The sequence below is a fragment of the Carassius auratus genome, chromosome 20 (genome assembly GCF_003368295.1).
Source record: "Carassius auratus strain Wakin chromosome 20, ASM336829v1, whole genome shotgun sequence".
In the NCBI taxonomy this organism is placed as follows: domain Eukaryota; kingdom Metazoa; phylum Chordata; class Actinopteri; order Cypriniformes; family Cyprinidae; genus Carassius; species Carassius auratus.
The window spans coordinates 16,275,907-16,290,774 of NC_039262.1; the positions used below are offsets into that span (position 1 = coordinate 16,275,907).

The 14,868-nt window shown below is 36.8% G+C and overlaps 1 protein-coding gene across 1 annotated transcript; it reads right to left on the minus strand.

Moving 5' to 3' along the window:
* Positions 1-341: 341 nt before the first annotated feature.
* Positions 342-7,719, minus strand: si:ch211-142k18.1 (uncharacterized). The gene is made up of 3 exons (XM_026291260.1): positions 7,540-7,719; positions 3,202-3,867; positions 342-1,185 (listed from the first exon to the last, which is right to left on the minus strand). Exons 2-3 carry the CDS (start codon positions 3,711-3,713, stop codon positions 1,038-1,040), a joined length of 660 nt encoding a protein of 219 aa, XP_026147045.1. The 5' UTR covers positions 3,714-3,867; positions 7,540-7,719; the 3' UTR covers positions 342-1,037.
* Between the last annotated feature and the right edge of the window lie 7,149 nt (positions 7,720-14,868).

Genomic DNA, 14,868 nt, shown 5'->3' on the forward strand with positions numbered 1-14,868 from the left:
TGCTGAATAAATGCTGAAGGGGCGTTTGTGGGGCTTTTATTTTTAATCAATTTAAAGAGTTCACACTCTCAACAAGCAATTTCTAGCAAAGGGATGGCTTGGAAAAATACCTTCTCTAATTGTACATTAAAACCCTGATATATACTTTTAGTGAAAATCATATTCAGCAATGCCACATAAAGAATGACTATAACCCCCATCAACAGTAATAAATATTCAACACTCAGTATTGTATTTAGTTTGTCACTGAAATTCATTCTTTCACACAATCTGTATCCATGAACGCTGCCAGCATGCACACATAAATCCCTTCAAAAATAGCAAAAGTGACCACAACTGACAAGAGTAATACACTTTTATTTTAATAGTTATACTTACAGTATATTTAATCATACCCGAGTAATCACAATATATTTTAAAATAACATTCTTTAGTCACAAAGATTTCTGATTCTTTCTTCTCATTCTTTTAGATTCTGGCTTCAAGCTGCCAAGTAACGTTTTTATGTCTCAGTGACATCACTGCCATGTTTTTCTTTCCTTCTTTCTTTCTTTCTTTTTCATTTCCAACTTTCTCTCTCTCTCTCCAACGTATAAGAGTTCATGCTTGCTGATTTCCAGACCCTCATACAGTCTTTTCACCATCTGCTCCCTAGCGCCAAGACATCTAGACCATAGCTACAGGGTTGTCTGTACTTGGAAAGAGAATATTCTTTTAAGAAGTCACCTCAATGGCAAGATCATTTTTACAATTTCCTTGTACACAAAGCCATTATGTTTTCATTATGGCTCATAAATGAACATTGTACAAGAGAGAAAAATATAGTATAGCATTTCAGTCTATTCTCTGACAATAGTGCTTTTTAAAACATAGTAAGCAAGTGAGATAAAATATAAAAAAATGCAAATGGTCCACTGTTTAAGGGGACAATGTTGTTTTACTGTTATTAAAACATTGTGGATAATATTGATGTGACATGCCGTATATCACTTTTATCAGTTTTTTTAATTTTTCAGGTTGGAGGGCTTCCCACTGAATCATTTAGTTGTGCGTGGCTGTCTCATGTTCTTCCTCAGCTGTTTGATCATCTCCACATGCAGGGTTCGTGAGGAGCTCTCCAGTCGAGTGGCGATGTCCGTCGCGGTACGCAGCATTTCTTCAAAGGCAAGGGACTCCTCTTTTATTCTTAGATAAAGACATAAAGTAGACACAACATCAGAAATAGAGAGAGAGAGAGAGAGAGAGAGAGGAGAAGAAGGAAATGAACAGGGGCCTCAGCATAGTATTTCTTGAAGTAGGGGCCTCAAAGGGGCTGAAATTCACATTCCTTCCAACTGTCCAGACTGGTGATGGAAAACCCAGAGACCAGAATCAGTCGTGTCATTGTGGTTAGTCTGAGGCTCTATGAGCTACAAGCTTTTTTTTTACATCACTGTGTTTATAAGCATTTATTTCTTGTTTAGGATTTACTTTTAGAATTTTACTTTTATTAATTTATCTTTCTTCTTTCAGACAAATCCAGTTGGAATTATATAAAAAAATTGTCAGTGATCTTTCAAGCTGTTTACTGGCACTCAGCGGGTGTTGCATGCTTCAGTCCAAAAGAAGTTAAATAAAAAGGCCCATCTATTAAAAAACAAAAAAAGTGTCTCACATCGCTCCGGGAGTTGAACAAAGACCTCCTGTAGTGAATCAATTTGTTTTTGTTAAAAAAAAAATAAACCATATTTAAAAGATAATTATTACTTTGATCTAGCTTGTACTCACTGTTGTAAATGGAAGCATTCCGGGGGATTGATGTATGAGGTCAGCTTTGCGCATGTGCCACTCAGATGTGACGAACAAGGAATTGCAGGGTAGAGATCAAAACAAAACAACGGTCACTAATTAGAAGTCCAAACGAGGATTTGTAAAGAAGAATGTTGGAGGATTTTTATATAAGCCAAGAGGAGACTGGTTTTCATTTGCTAAAGTAAGGAAACTTTGCTTCCTTTGCTCCTGGTAACAAATGTTGGTTTTCACAAGACTCACCGGCGCATGCGCAGCGCTGACCTCATACCTCATCAGTCTGGAGCTGCTTCTGTGTACAACTGTTGGTGCAGGCTACATTAAAGTGATTATTATGTTTTGAATATGGATATTTTTCTTACAAAACACAAAGATTTGCTACAGGAGGCCATTGTTCACCCCCCCGGAGCCACGTTAGACACTTTTTTTTAATGGATGGGTGCTTTTTATTTCACTTCTTTTGGACTGATGCACTGCAACACAGCTGTTTAGTGGCATTAAATAGATTGAAAGATCAAATACAGTTTTTTTTTTATATAACTCAGACTGGATTTGTTTGAAAGAAGAAAGTCATATACACATAGGATGCCTTGAGGGTGAGTAATGTATGGGTTAATTTTCATTTTTGGGTGATCTATCCCTTTAAGGTCTATAACTGAACTCTCTATATATTGGGAAACAAAAACAAAATACATATAAAAACATATATAGTAAATAAATTATATAAATTAAACTAATTATACTACATATACATACTGTACATATATATATATATATATATATATATATATATATATATATATATATATATATATATATATATATATATATTCTATTTTACATGAATTATATTATTTTAGATTTTCTGTTCATCAACGAATCCTAAAAAATGCTTTGACAAAAATTTTAAGCAGCACAACATTGTCAACATTAATAATAAAGCAATTCAGCATATGAGAATGATTTCTGAACGATCACGTGACACTGAAGACTGGAGTAATGACCAATAAAAATTCAGTTTTGCATTACAGGAATAAATTTCATTTAAAAATATATTCAAATAGAAAACAGTTATTTTAAATTGTAATAATATTTCCTAATATTACGTTTTTTTTACTGTAATTATGGTCAAATTAATGCAATTCTGTAGTTTTATTTGTTTATTTGGATGTACAGTATACCAGTGTACTTAGAAAAATATAGACATTTTCACCTATGATCTTCCATTATCATTTCTCATGTGTCTACAGCAAATTGTACAATTTTATACTAAATATTTTGCACGTGTTAGACTTTCCTCCCTCCTCTTTATCATGCAGGTTTGTTAAAGCATCTTAAATTGTTAAAAACCATGGAGTTTTGCCTCAAAGACAAGAGCATATGACTGCCTTATTATGATTCAACTCATCTCACTTCTGAATTCCAGCCAAAGTGGCTTGAGCGTCTCCCTCCAGCTGACTCTCCAACTCCTCTGCTGCTTTTGTCACCACACTCTCACAGCTCAGGTGATCCTCTCTGGTTCCAACAATGTTCTCTTGGATCACCTCCTCGTAGCGTTGATCTCCCATCTCTGCTCCTACATACTGGACCAGATTCTCCATCACTGCCTGGTTCCCATGCTGAATGGCCTTTAGATAAGCAACTTCCTCTCTGAAAGCTCGTAGCCGCCTTGTCATGACTTGGCTGGTGTGAAAGTTGACATAACAGTCGCCGCCTTCTGTCTCTGACAGGCTCTGAAAAACTGGCCTGGTCCTGTCTGGCTCATCCCCGACTGCATGAAAGACTGGAGCGGAGGAGTTGCCAGTGACCACAGTCCCAGAGACGTCACCTGATCCCCACTCTCCATCATCACCACTCTGGCAGTAGACTGGCATCACTAGGAGTGTGAAGAGCCAAGTGCCCAGAGTAGAGTGAAGCCTCATCATGACCCAGACGAGGGAGGAACCTCTATGACCTGGGACTTGACGGAGTGATGGATGAGAAATCAAGCAATGACAAACGTGAGGTCCCTCCTGAGCCCCTCAAAGCTGGACGCAGCTTTTCCACACAATCACCACTGTTGCAAAGCTCTGACCTCATCTGTGAAGACATAAACAGATGGTTAAATAATGTTTTGCTTTGAGAACAGACCAAAACTTTTCTTCAATGGAAACTATTCAGTATTGTTCAAAAGACTGTAATGTTTTTGAAAGACTCTCAGGCTCGCCAAGGCTACATGTATTTGATAAATATACAGTAAAACAGTAATATTGTGAAATATTATTACAATTTAAAATAACATGTAAGAAATATAACTGGTAGTTGCTCAGTTTTGAATTATTTGTTCTTGCAAGTGTTAGTTTATATATCACAACTTTTCTATTCAGTGTGAATATTTAACAATTGGGACCTTTCTTCACAGAATTGTGAGTTTATAACTTGCATTTCTGAGAAAAATTCTTAGAATGACAAGAACATTTTTGTAATTATCAGATATAAAACCAGAATCATTAGTAATAGAGTCAGAATTGACTTTATTTACTTATTTTCTTCCCACGACAGAAACAAGCTTCCAAAGAAAACATTTGTGCTGCTTAATATTTTTGTGGAAATGGTGACAATTTTTTTGAATACAGAGTTAAAGAAAAACTAAAGAATAGTAAGGTTTTTATTTTATTTTGTAACAATGTAAAAGTCTTAACTGTCATGTGTAATCAAATTAGTATGTCCTTAGTGAATAAAAATATTTACAAACTTATGGACCCCAAACTTGAGAACTCTGTGGGTGTGCGTAAAATTGTTACAATGTTGTTATGTTATGTTATGTTATGAACTGTATACATTCTCTAGATACCAAACTGAATAAAACGAATCTAGAAAAATACACATAGCTTTTTAAGTAATTTCATGGAACTTACGGTCAAATATGAAAGATAATGAGAGGTCAGAGGATTAAAGAAGTTGCTGTATTTGTGAAACTATACTGTCTGCCAACTGTACTGTGAATGCTAAATGAAGCAGTAGACTTTTACAGGGTTTTCCGGAGCATGTGGAGGGGGGCTTCCTGCTGGTGTGTGTAGTGAGCACATTCATTTATGTGAGGGCCCTGAGGTGTAGCACATGACCTCTCTGGAAGGGGAGACTGTTTGTTTAGTCTTCCATGTACAAGGATGAGTGCCCTTCACCCCTCTCTCTCTCTCTTTACACTCTTTCAAAGAAAAAGTGTGAGCCCCATCTTAGATAATACAATCACACAGTGTTGAGACTCTTTCCTTTTTACAGTTTCTGCATAGTGCCCTTGGCGTGAAAAAGCATCATCTTAGATTATTCTTAGATGTTCCTTTGCTTTAAATTGTTTTATAAATTTTATCTTCAATAATAAAATTAATATGACAATAGGTAAACTGAAAAATTTAGTTTTTGAGAATTTGAGTTTTACGCATAACAATTTGTAGAAAAGTTGTTTTCTTGAAAACAAAGGGAAGGAATTGAATTTTTCAGTGGGCAAAGAAAACAATGATGAATTTTGCAACATAGGTTACTTTAAAGGGATAGTTCACCCAAAAAAATAAAAAATAAAAAAGTAAATTCGGTCATTAATTACTCATCCTCAAGTCGTTCCAAACCCGTAAGACCTTTGTTTATCTTCAGAACACAAATTCAGAATTTTTTTGATACATTCCAAGACCCTCCCATAGACAGCAAGGGTACTACCACGATCACGGTCCAGGAACATAGTAAGCACATCAGTAAAATAGTCCATGCAACATCAGTAATTCAAACTGTAATTGTACAAAGCTTCAAGAATATACTCCCCAAAATTGAGGCAAGCCCCTGCAGACTGAATGAGGAGGAGAAAAATTGTTGAACAAAGTTGTTATTTTTGTTTCCTTTGCACACAAAAAGTATTCTTGTAGCTTCGTAAAATTATTGTTGAACTACTGATGTCACATTGATTATTTTACTGATGTCCTTATTACCTTTTCTGGACCTTGATCATGGTAGTACCCTTGCTGTCTATGGGAGGGTCAAAGAGCTCTCAGAATAAAAAATATCTTTATTTTGAGGTCTTACGGGTTTGGAACGACATTTTTGGGTGTACTATCCCTTAAAGGATGTTTCATAAAAGTTTTTTGTTCTTTCTATCTCCTGCTCTCTGAATCAACTCAACTTACACAGTCACTTTCAATGTCCTGTCTTACTCCAGGGTATCCCAACACTCCTCTCAACATCTGGAAATGTGAAATGCGATATCTGTCTTCAAGGGAAGACGGCTTTCTTTTCCACAGTGTGAGCACTTTTGGATTCTGCGGTAGTTCAGCAGGCTTTGCCTAAAAAAAATCTTCCTGTGCATGTTCTGGGCAGCATGAAAAATACATTTTGCTGCTTATGCATTCATATTTTTTGCATTAGTGTAATAGAATATAAAATCTGTTGGTTAATTGCAGTCATCTTTTTTAAAGGTTTGACCTGTGGGGTTGCCTTCAGTTTTTTTTTTACCTGTCTAATCTGTAGGTATCCCTATAAATCACAATCAAGCTCTTTTAGTAAAGACCCATCCATTTTAGTAAAGGAGTACCATCAAGAGCATCTTTGCCTCTCTACAGCAGTAATTTGTTGTTCATGCTTGCTGATTGACATTTGTGCCTCATGGAGTAAGGATAATATCTGTAACTCAACAGACCGACACAGCCTGTAATGAACTTCTGCTCTGCTGTGCATGCAATGATGAAAGCAGTGATTTATTTCTCACTTAGTCCTGAAGCACTTTGAGAAAATGAATGAATCTCTTTTATTATGATTTTTTTTTCACAGTTAAAATTAAATACTGAAATGTTTTTGCAAGGTGTTTAATTTTTTAATTAAGTCTGAAAGTGTCAAATGTATTGAGATGAGAAAAACAGATATTGAAAATTATTTCATGTCTCGGAATGATGCATATTGTTCCTTAACCAAGCAGAGCAAAATGCTGTCATATGCGAACAATATTTTTAGATTTACTGATCAACATTGTAAATGAACAATGGCACAAAAGTCTTGATTTGATTAGTCGCTCTGTTTTGATCCCTCACAACTGCTCACACTGCCAATCCAGAGCTTGTAATGTTTTACAACGGAGAAAACTATTAAACCTTTTAGACACATAAATGATATTATTGGAACTATAAAAGCCCATTCAAACAGCGCTTTTGACCTTTACATTTCCTTCAGGCACCTTTTTAGAAGCATTGTGTCATTTCTAAAAATACATGCCAAACCAGTTCAAAGCTAAGGAAATGCAGTATCATTTTTTATGATAACAAAGTCTGCCTACTCCAGATAAAAAGTCACGATTAACCTTCAGCAATCATGCCAAGTGTCTGGAGCATAAGATGTTCACTCTTATGCTGAAACTCAACCTTCAGAACACATTTGTAATATTGGAAGACTATGAAAATAGGCCACAAGTCTTTTTGAATGGAAAGTTCAGTCGCTGTGCCAGTTTTGGGTTTAATTTAGTCATACTTACATTAAAGAGAATTTCATGTGCAGCAAAAAAGAAAGTGAAGTTGGTTGAGTGTGGTGTGTCTTAAACATTATTGCCGCATATTTATGAAATGTAAGGTGATATTCCTATAATTAAATGAATGTCAGAAGATATATGTACCCCAGTCACTAAAGTAATGAGTCATGCACTCAAATCAGGGCATTAAATAGCTCTGCCATATTGATCAAGACAGGTCTTGTTTTGCAAAGTACAAACATGAATAAAATAAAACTGACAGAACTCACCAGAATCTTCTGCCATGTCACAGGGTAGAGCCATGTGTCTGGTCAAAATGTTCTTTGCTTTGCCTTTCAGAGGCAGAGAAGTGGAGCACACATAATCAGCCTGCCTTAGACTTCTTTTCACTTCTTCCAACAAAGTTTGGGAACCTGAAAGTCTGTGTCCCTATTTGGAGACTACTGGAAGGGGAGGGAGTGTTTATAAAAAGGGAGAAACTCAATGATTTCTTTCTTTTGTGTTCAGGAGAGTGAGGGAGAGAGAGAGAGAGAGAGAGAGAGCAGGAAAAGAATATTGGGGGAGCGTGGGGTAATCTAGATCACATCTGTGCCCTGATGTCTGATAATGTACAAGAGTTTCGCAGAAAAGGGTCTTTTCATGACCATACCAGATTTCCACTCAGCCATTCATTTTAATAGATGCTACAAGATATGAAGGAATGAAGGGAAAGAAAGCTGTTGAAGCAAACCAAAGCTCTAAAATGTACAAAACATTTTTTTATGAAAACTCACCATGCATTTTCCCAGCTTGTATCTTATTCTTCCACTCTCACAGCTTGGACTGGAGACAGGACCCTAAGAGCTTATTTATTAAAAACAAGAAAACAGACTGGATGAATTCTTTAGAGACCAAAGTGTCTAGTGGATGTATTATAATATTATTCCTGCCATAGATTTCACTCCGTAGAATCAGTAGAGCTGTTCATTCATGACACCAGTTTCTAATGTTTTTTCTTTTCATTTTTGCCTTTTGAGTTATGAATAAAATATGAAATAAGAAGTTAAAATCTTATTTCCACAAAGATATATTAAACTGATCGAAACTGACTTTTAGAAATGGACAATTAAAATGTTGCACAAGATTTCTATTTCAAATAAATGTTCTTTTGAACATCTCTCTCTCTTTTTTATTTTTATTTTTTACTTTCTGTTCATTAAAGAATCCTGGAATAATAATCATGGTTTCTACAAAAATATTACACAGCACAACTCTTTTCAAAAATTGATAATAATAAGAGTTGTTTCTTATTAGGTGTTTTGAATAGGTGGTGTCTGATTAGAAAATCAGCATTTCATAATGATATCTGAAGGATTATGTGACACTGAAGACTGGAGTTATGATGCTGAAAATTCAACTTAGTCATCACAGGAATAAATGACATTTTATTCAAATGAAAAGCTGCTATTTTAAATTCTAAAAATATTTCACAATATTATTTTTTTACTGTATTTTGAACAAATAGATGAAGTCTTGGTGAGCATGACACTTCTTTCAGAGAGATTTTTTTTTTTAATTTTACAACCGCAAACCTTTGAATGATATTGTGTAAGTTTAATTCACTTCTAAATCAAAAATCATTTGAAATACCCAAGTGACTGTGTAATGGTGTTTACTGTCAAACACAATGACAGACATGCCACATCTATCTGCACTCACATGTATTATACAGAGAGAAAAGAACAAACAAATATGAAAGTCCATTAGAATAAGTGATTACCTTTGATGAACTACCTCGCTGGGCCTATGAAGAATGGGATCAGGACAGAATCATGTTCTTCTTCTCCTCATGGTTTATATTTTGTCATCACTCTGATTGCAAAGTTGTTCTGGCAGTTTCAGAAGTACACTGTTTATTCACTGTGTAAACTTGCCAGTGTGCTTTAGATTTGGACGAGAAATACATATGAATGTCATTAAATACAGTAATGTTCTCAGTGCAGAGAATTAAACAAATAAAAACGATATTATATAAACAACATTCTTTCAACAGGGTTAATGCAGTTCAAAAACAGGACACCTGATAGACGGAGAACATCGGGAACATTTTTCCCCAACACACATTTCAAAGCTTGCTTGAAACTGTAACTAATCATCGGTAGATCTGATGAAAGGTGGTGATTTTTTTTTTCAACAGACTGACAAAGACTGCAGAGATAAAGCAAAAACAATGGCTAAAAGTTGAAATTATAATATAGTCAACCTTCAGTGAACAGTAATAAACATAGCTCAAAGCAACTAAATAAAACGTTTGGATGATACTATACTCCAAGTGTTGACAGATAGTGACTCAAGTTGCTTCAGGTTGTATTTTGTTTGTTTAGCTTGTTGAGTTCAACTGTATCTGTTTATCAGTGTAACCTGGAAGGATATAAAAATACACACATTTTTGATGTGAGATTCTGTCACGATCACCAGCTGGAGCTGCAGCTCCACCAGTGGACACTCCATCCCTGACTTTTAGCATTTACCCAGGACTCCATTTCCCATAATAATTTGTCCAGACTAATCTACACTAATCATCAATTGCTGTCATTTGTCTCTGCATTGGCAGCCATTTTGGGGACAGTCTTTGGGCTGGCAGACATTTTGTGAACAGTCTTTGGGTTGGCAGCCATCTTGTGGAGAGATTCTGGGCTGGCATCCATCTTGTGATAAGGTCCAGGCTTAGGAGGCATGACGTGAGCCAACCTTGGCATTGCAGACTTGACATAAGTAGGCCCTGGACTAGCAGAAATGGTTTGAGCAGGCTTTGGCTTGGCAGGCTTGACATGAGCAGACTCTGAAATGGTGGGCCTGACAAGACGAGACTCTGGAGAACTAACCATGACAGTGGAAGTCTGTGGTGTGGCGGCCATGTGGCGGTCCTTCTCCACCACTCCCACGGTAAATGCACTCAATCACAGTGGCAGATAAATATAAATGTCAAAAGTCCAGTTTAGGTCATGCAGTGGCATGACAGAATGCAGTGGCTCAGCTAGGCCTTTCTATAAAAAAACTATAAGGCAAATATCATCCAGAGTCAAGTCACGTCACAGCTGATTTTCCTGAGCCTAGTCACATTAAAGCTGTTTTTCCTGAGTCTCGTCATGTCAGTGCTGATCCTTTAGAGACTTGTCACATTACAGCTGATCATCCAGAGTTTTGTCACATCCGAGCTGATCCTTTAGATTAGGGGTAGGCAACATGGTCTTGGAGTGCTGCTGTCCTGAAGAGTTTAGCTCTAACCCTAATCAAATCCACCTGAACAAGCTAGTCAAGGTCTTCAGGATTACTTAGGCTACAGACAATTTAGTTTTTTTCAGGGTTGGAGCTAAACTCTGCAGGGTCACTGTTTTAGAGTCTCGTCACGTCAGAACTGATCCTTTAGAGTTTCGTCACGTCACAGCTGGTCGTCCAGAGTCTTGTCACATCAGAGCTTATCCTCCAGAGTCTTGTCATGTCACAGCTGATCTTCAAGAGTCTCATCACCTCACAGCTGATACGTTGGAGTCTCGTCATGTCTAAGCTGTTCCTTTAGAGTCTTGTCACGTCAGAGCTGATCGTCCAGAGTCTTTATACGTCACAGCTGATCATCCAGAGTCTCGTCATGTCACAGCTGATTATCCAGAATCTCTTCACGTCACAGCTGTCATCACAAGCTCTGCAGTTTTAGCGCCGTCTGTCACAGAGATAGACTCCATGCTCTCTGTCCTGCCTGCAATGGCTACGGCCATTCAATGCGTTTGGGCTACACACTCCACCACAGTTCCTAGGTTTAGCCAAGAGAGGGCTTCTGATCCCGAGTGAACTGTGAAATTTCTGCCTGTCCTGTCCTGGCCATGAAGGTCACTTCTGCCTGCCCTGTTACGTCTAGGGAAACCATTTCTGAACTCTTAGCTTGTCCTGTCACATTCAAAGAGACCATCAATTAACTTCTAGCTAGCCCTGTCATGCCCATGAGGGCAATTCATGAACTCTGTGACCATCCTCACCTAGCCAAAAAGGCTGGTCTCAAACCCTCTAATTGTCCTGTAATGACCAAGAAGGTTGTATCTGCACTGTCTGACTGTCCAGCCATGATCAAAAGGACTACCCCTGAACTCTCTGCTCACCCTGTAAAGGTCAAAGATGCCAGTCCTGTTACAGATGCAGAGGCCGCAGTTAACCTTTCTGTGTTCTTTGTTCCAGTCCCGTCTGTTCCACCTCCCTCCAGGACTCACTTGGAAGCCGTTACTTGGGGGTGGGGCTGATCACTAGCAGGAGTGCCCATAAGCTCCACCAGTTGGCACTTTATCCCTGACTTTTATCATTCAAAAAAGACTCCATTTTCCACAATCTTTTGCACGGAGTCATCTGCACTCACCATCAATTGCTGTCACCTATCTCTAATAACCTCATTAGTCTCATTGTAAGAATGGTACACGCACACTCTCACATCGCTGTTGATTGTAAGCCTGTAACATTTTCCCAGTTTCCTTGTTCCCTTATTTCCTTAAATTGGCTACGTGTGTTTAATCTTGGACTTTTTCCATATTTTGATTGTTTGTTGCCTGCTCTGACCTTACGCCTGTTCGTTGGATTACTCTCCTGGATTATCCTTTGTGTTATTGTTTGCTGGTGATCTACCCTGCCTGTCTGACCACACAACTCTGGTGTCATGACTTCCACGTTACACATTCGTTTTCCACAAGTGTGTCCTTCTAGTCATCTCTGGAGAGCAAATAAAAAAAGTGAGCTGGTCTCATGAAATCAGGTTGCATAAACCATATCATTAAACATGAATATATTTACTGTGAAGCTTAAAAACTACATTTTAATTGTGGATGGGTGTCTTTGACCTAAATTATGTTGCTTAAAGGTATTTTTACAGAAAAACAAGGCAAAAAAAGAAGAAAAAAAACAAGGCAAAAAAATAAATAAAACACACACACACACACACATATATATATATATATATATATATATATATAGCAAGTATCTTTTATGACAACACAAAAATCTCACAACAAATATGTACCAAGAAGTACCAAGCAGTTACTATTGTCACTGATATGAACCTATTATGTTACTTACATGATGTTCTATATATAGTTATGATGTTACTACTATGATGTCTCTCTCTCTCTCTCTCTCTCTCTCTCTCTCTCTATATATATATAAATATATATACATATACACTTGTAAGTGAAGCACTGTGGTGCTTATTCTTCTTATACAGACATACTCCATTGTATGTTTCTTGGTTTCTTTTATTTAGGAGCCAGTCCTTCTCCCCCTTGTTCTCTAAAAATGTTAAAACTCAGTGTAAATCAGTTTTATATTGAATTTACTTACCATTTGCCTCAGAGGGGCGCAACTAGCAGAACCAGAGTACACAAACCAGATGTTTTCTGATTTGTAGATTCATTGCAGGATGCAATTGTCATGACCCCTAAAGTTAGCCAAACAGATGTACATCAGAGCAGCTTTGATTCTGATTCTATCATGAGTGTATCAGTTCCTGATCTTTCTGTAATAAAAGAGATCATTTTGACCATCATTTAGAACAGAAAGGTTTTTGGAATTGACAAAACACACACAAACACACACACAAACACACACACACACACACACAAGAAAAATACAGGTAGATAAAAGAATTTAATTTAGTCAGTCTCCAAATTCAATTTGAAAGCCACATATATTTCAATTGGGAGCACTGTTCTCTGTCTGGGAAATAATAATTTGGCCCACTGAGCAGCCAAGTGCCCAGTGAATAATTAAAATTGGCTGGTGGTCTTTACTGCTCAGAGCATGTATGACTCATCATATCTCTCCATCTAGAAACCGTATCATCAAATCTATCTATAACCATTACTTATGTTTATTTTCTTCTAAATTTAGTCTGTGCCCATGATTCAATTAATTATATAAAATAAAAAATATAATAATTACATATAGTAATACATTTATAGAAAACTATTGATCTGAATTAAAATGAATAAAAAAATAGACTTAGAGAAGGTGTAGATATTTCTTCATCAGAACAGATTCAACAGATTTGGGAGAAATTTAGCTTCACCAGTAGATCCTCTGCAGATTCCATACTCCATAATAACACTTCCTCCAGTGTAAGTTCTTCTATTTACATCAAAGTCCATATATTTTGTTCTGAAATGTTTTGGAATGTTTTGGCTTCTAAACGATCCATGATCAATGTATATTTCTCTCCTGAATGAGACAAGATGACTTTTGTACTGGATACATTTATATTTATGGAAAGATAACTTGCATCTTAGTTAAAAATTAAAAATTTTCATAAACATGCAGCTTTTTTCTTCACAAGATGTTTACTGATTGACTGGATTTTTATTAGCAGTTTGGACTCTCATTGACGGCACCCATTCACTGCAGAGGATTCATTAGTGAGCAAGTGATGTAATGCTAAATTTCTCCAAATTTCTTCAGATGAAGAAAAAAACATCTACATATTGAATGGTCTGAGGTAGAGTACATTTTCAGCACATTTTCATTGTTGTGTGAACTATTTTTTGATGTTTTGTCCTACAGTGAATCCCTCATGCAGCTGATGCCATCAGCTGATGACAACATGTCTCTTAAGACTCAATTATAAATAGACAGCTCACCCCAAAATAGTTCATATGCCTGCTCTGGTGTGTAAAAAATCCAGTGGGTCAGCATTGTTCCTTGCACACATATGGGTATCACATCCCCGGCTGTCAAAGTCAAAGGGCATCCCAGTCAGCATCATCTCCTCTAATGCTGAGGTCGGGGGGTGGAACATGAGCCAGACAGGATCTAATAAATTCCTGAATCAGATATGATTCACATTTGTCTTATTAAACTGAGACAGGCTGTTTTTTAAAAGTCTGTACTCTTAAATAAATAAGCATCTGTGAACTGTGATTCAGATTCACAATGGTATGAAAACATTTAAATTAATTTAAATAAAGTGTAAGAATAATGAATGAATAAATAAATATTTAAATATTTAAATGTTTTAAATATGAGCTTAATAAACACATTTTAAAAATAATAAAAATGCTATTGAATTTATTACATAAAATACTTTGATTAAGTACTTAAAGCTGCAGTCAGTAACTTTTGACGCTCTAGTGGTTAATAAACAGAACTGCTTGTGTCTTGAGGAAGAACATCGTAGCCGGAACTACTTCTCTCTGTTTATGTCTATGCAGAATCACAAAGGTACTGGGTTACTCCGCCGCGGTACCCCCGAAGCAATCTAAAATAGTCCGAATATAAACACTTATTATAGGTGCACCCTAGTGATTCAGGACAAGCTAAAAGCACGGTTTGGAAAATGGATTCATAGTGTACTCGCTTATTATCAGGCGGCAAGGAAGTTAACCGGAAGTTCAAGTCAGCTGCGTGCTGCCATCTTGTAGCAGAACTTCACTTGCGTTAGCATTCCCATTGACTCCCATTCATTTTGGCGTCACTTTGACAGCAAATAACTTTAAATCTGAGGCATTTAAAGACTCCGTTTGTCCATTATCTATTTCTAAAGATACACGACAATGTATAAAGGGCTCCATTACCTTCTATGTTACATTATG

Bases quoted from the DNA above. Each gene is read 5' to 3' on its own strand.
- si:ch211-142k18.1 (XM_026291260.1), bottom strand. From the start codon at position 3,713: ATGATGAGGCTTCACTCTACTCTGGGCACTTGGCTCTTCACACTCCTA. The intron at 1,186-3,201 runs GTGAGATGAGTT...TCTTTATCTAAG, and splicing joins ACTTTGGCTGGAATTCAGAA to AATAAAAGAGGAGTCCCTTG.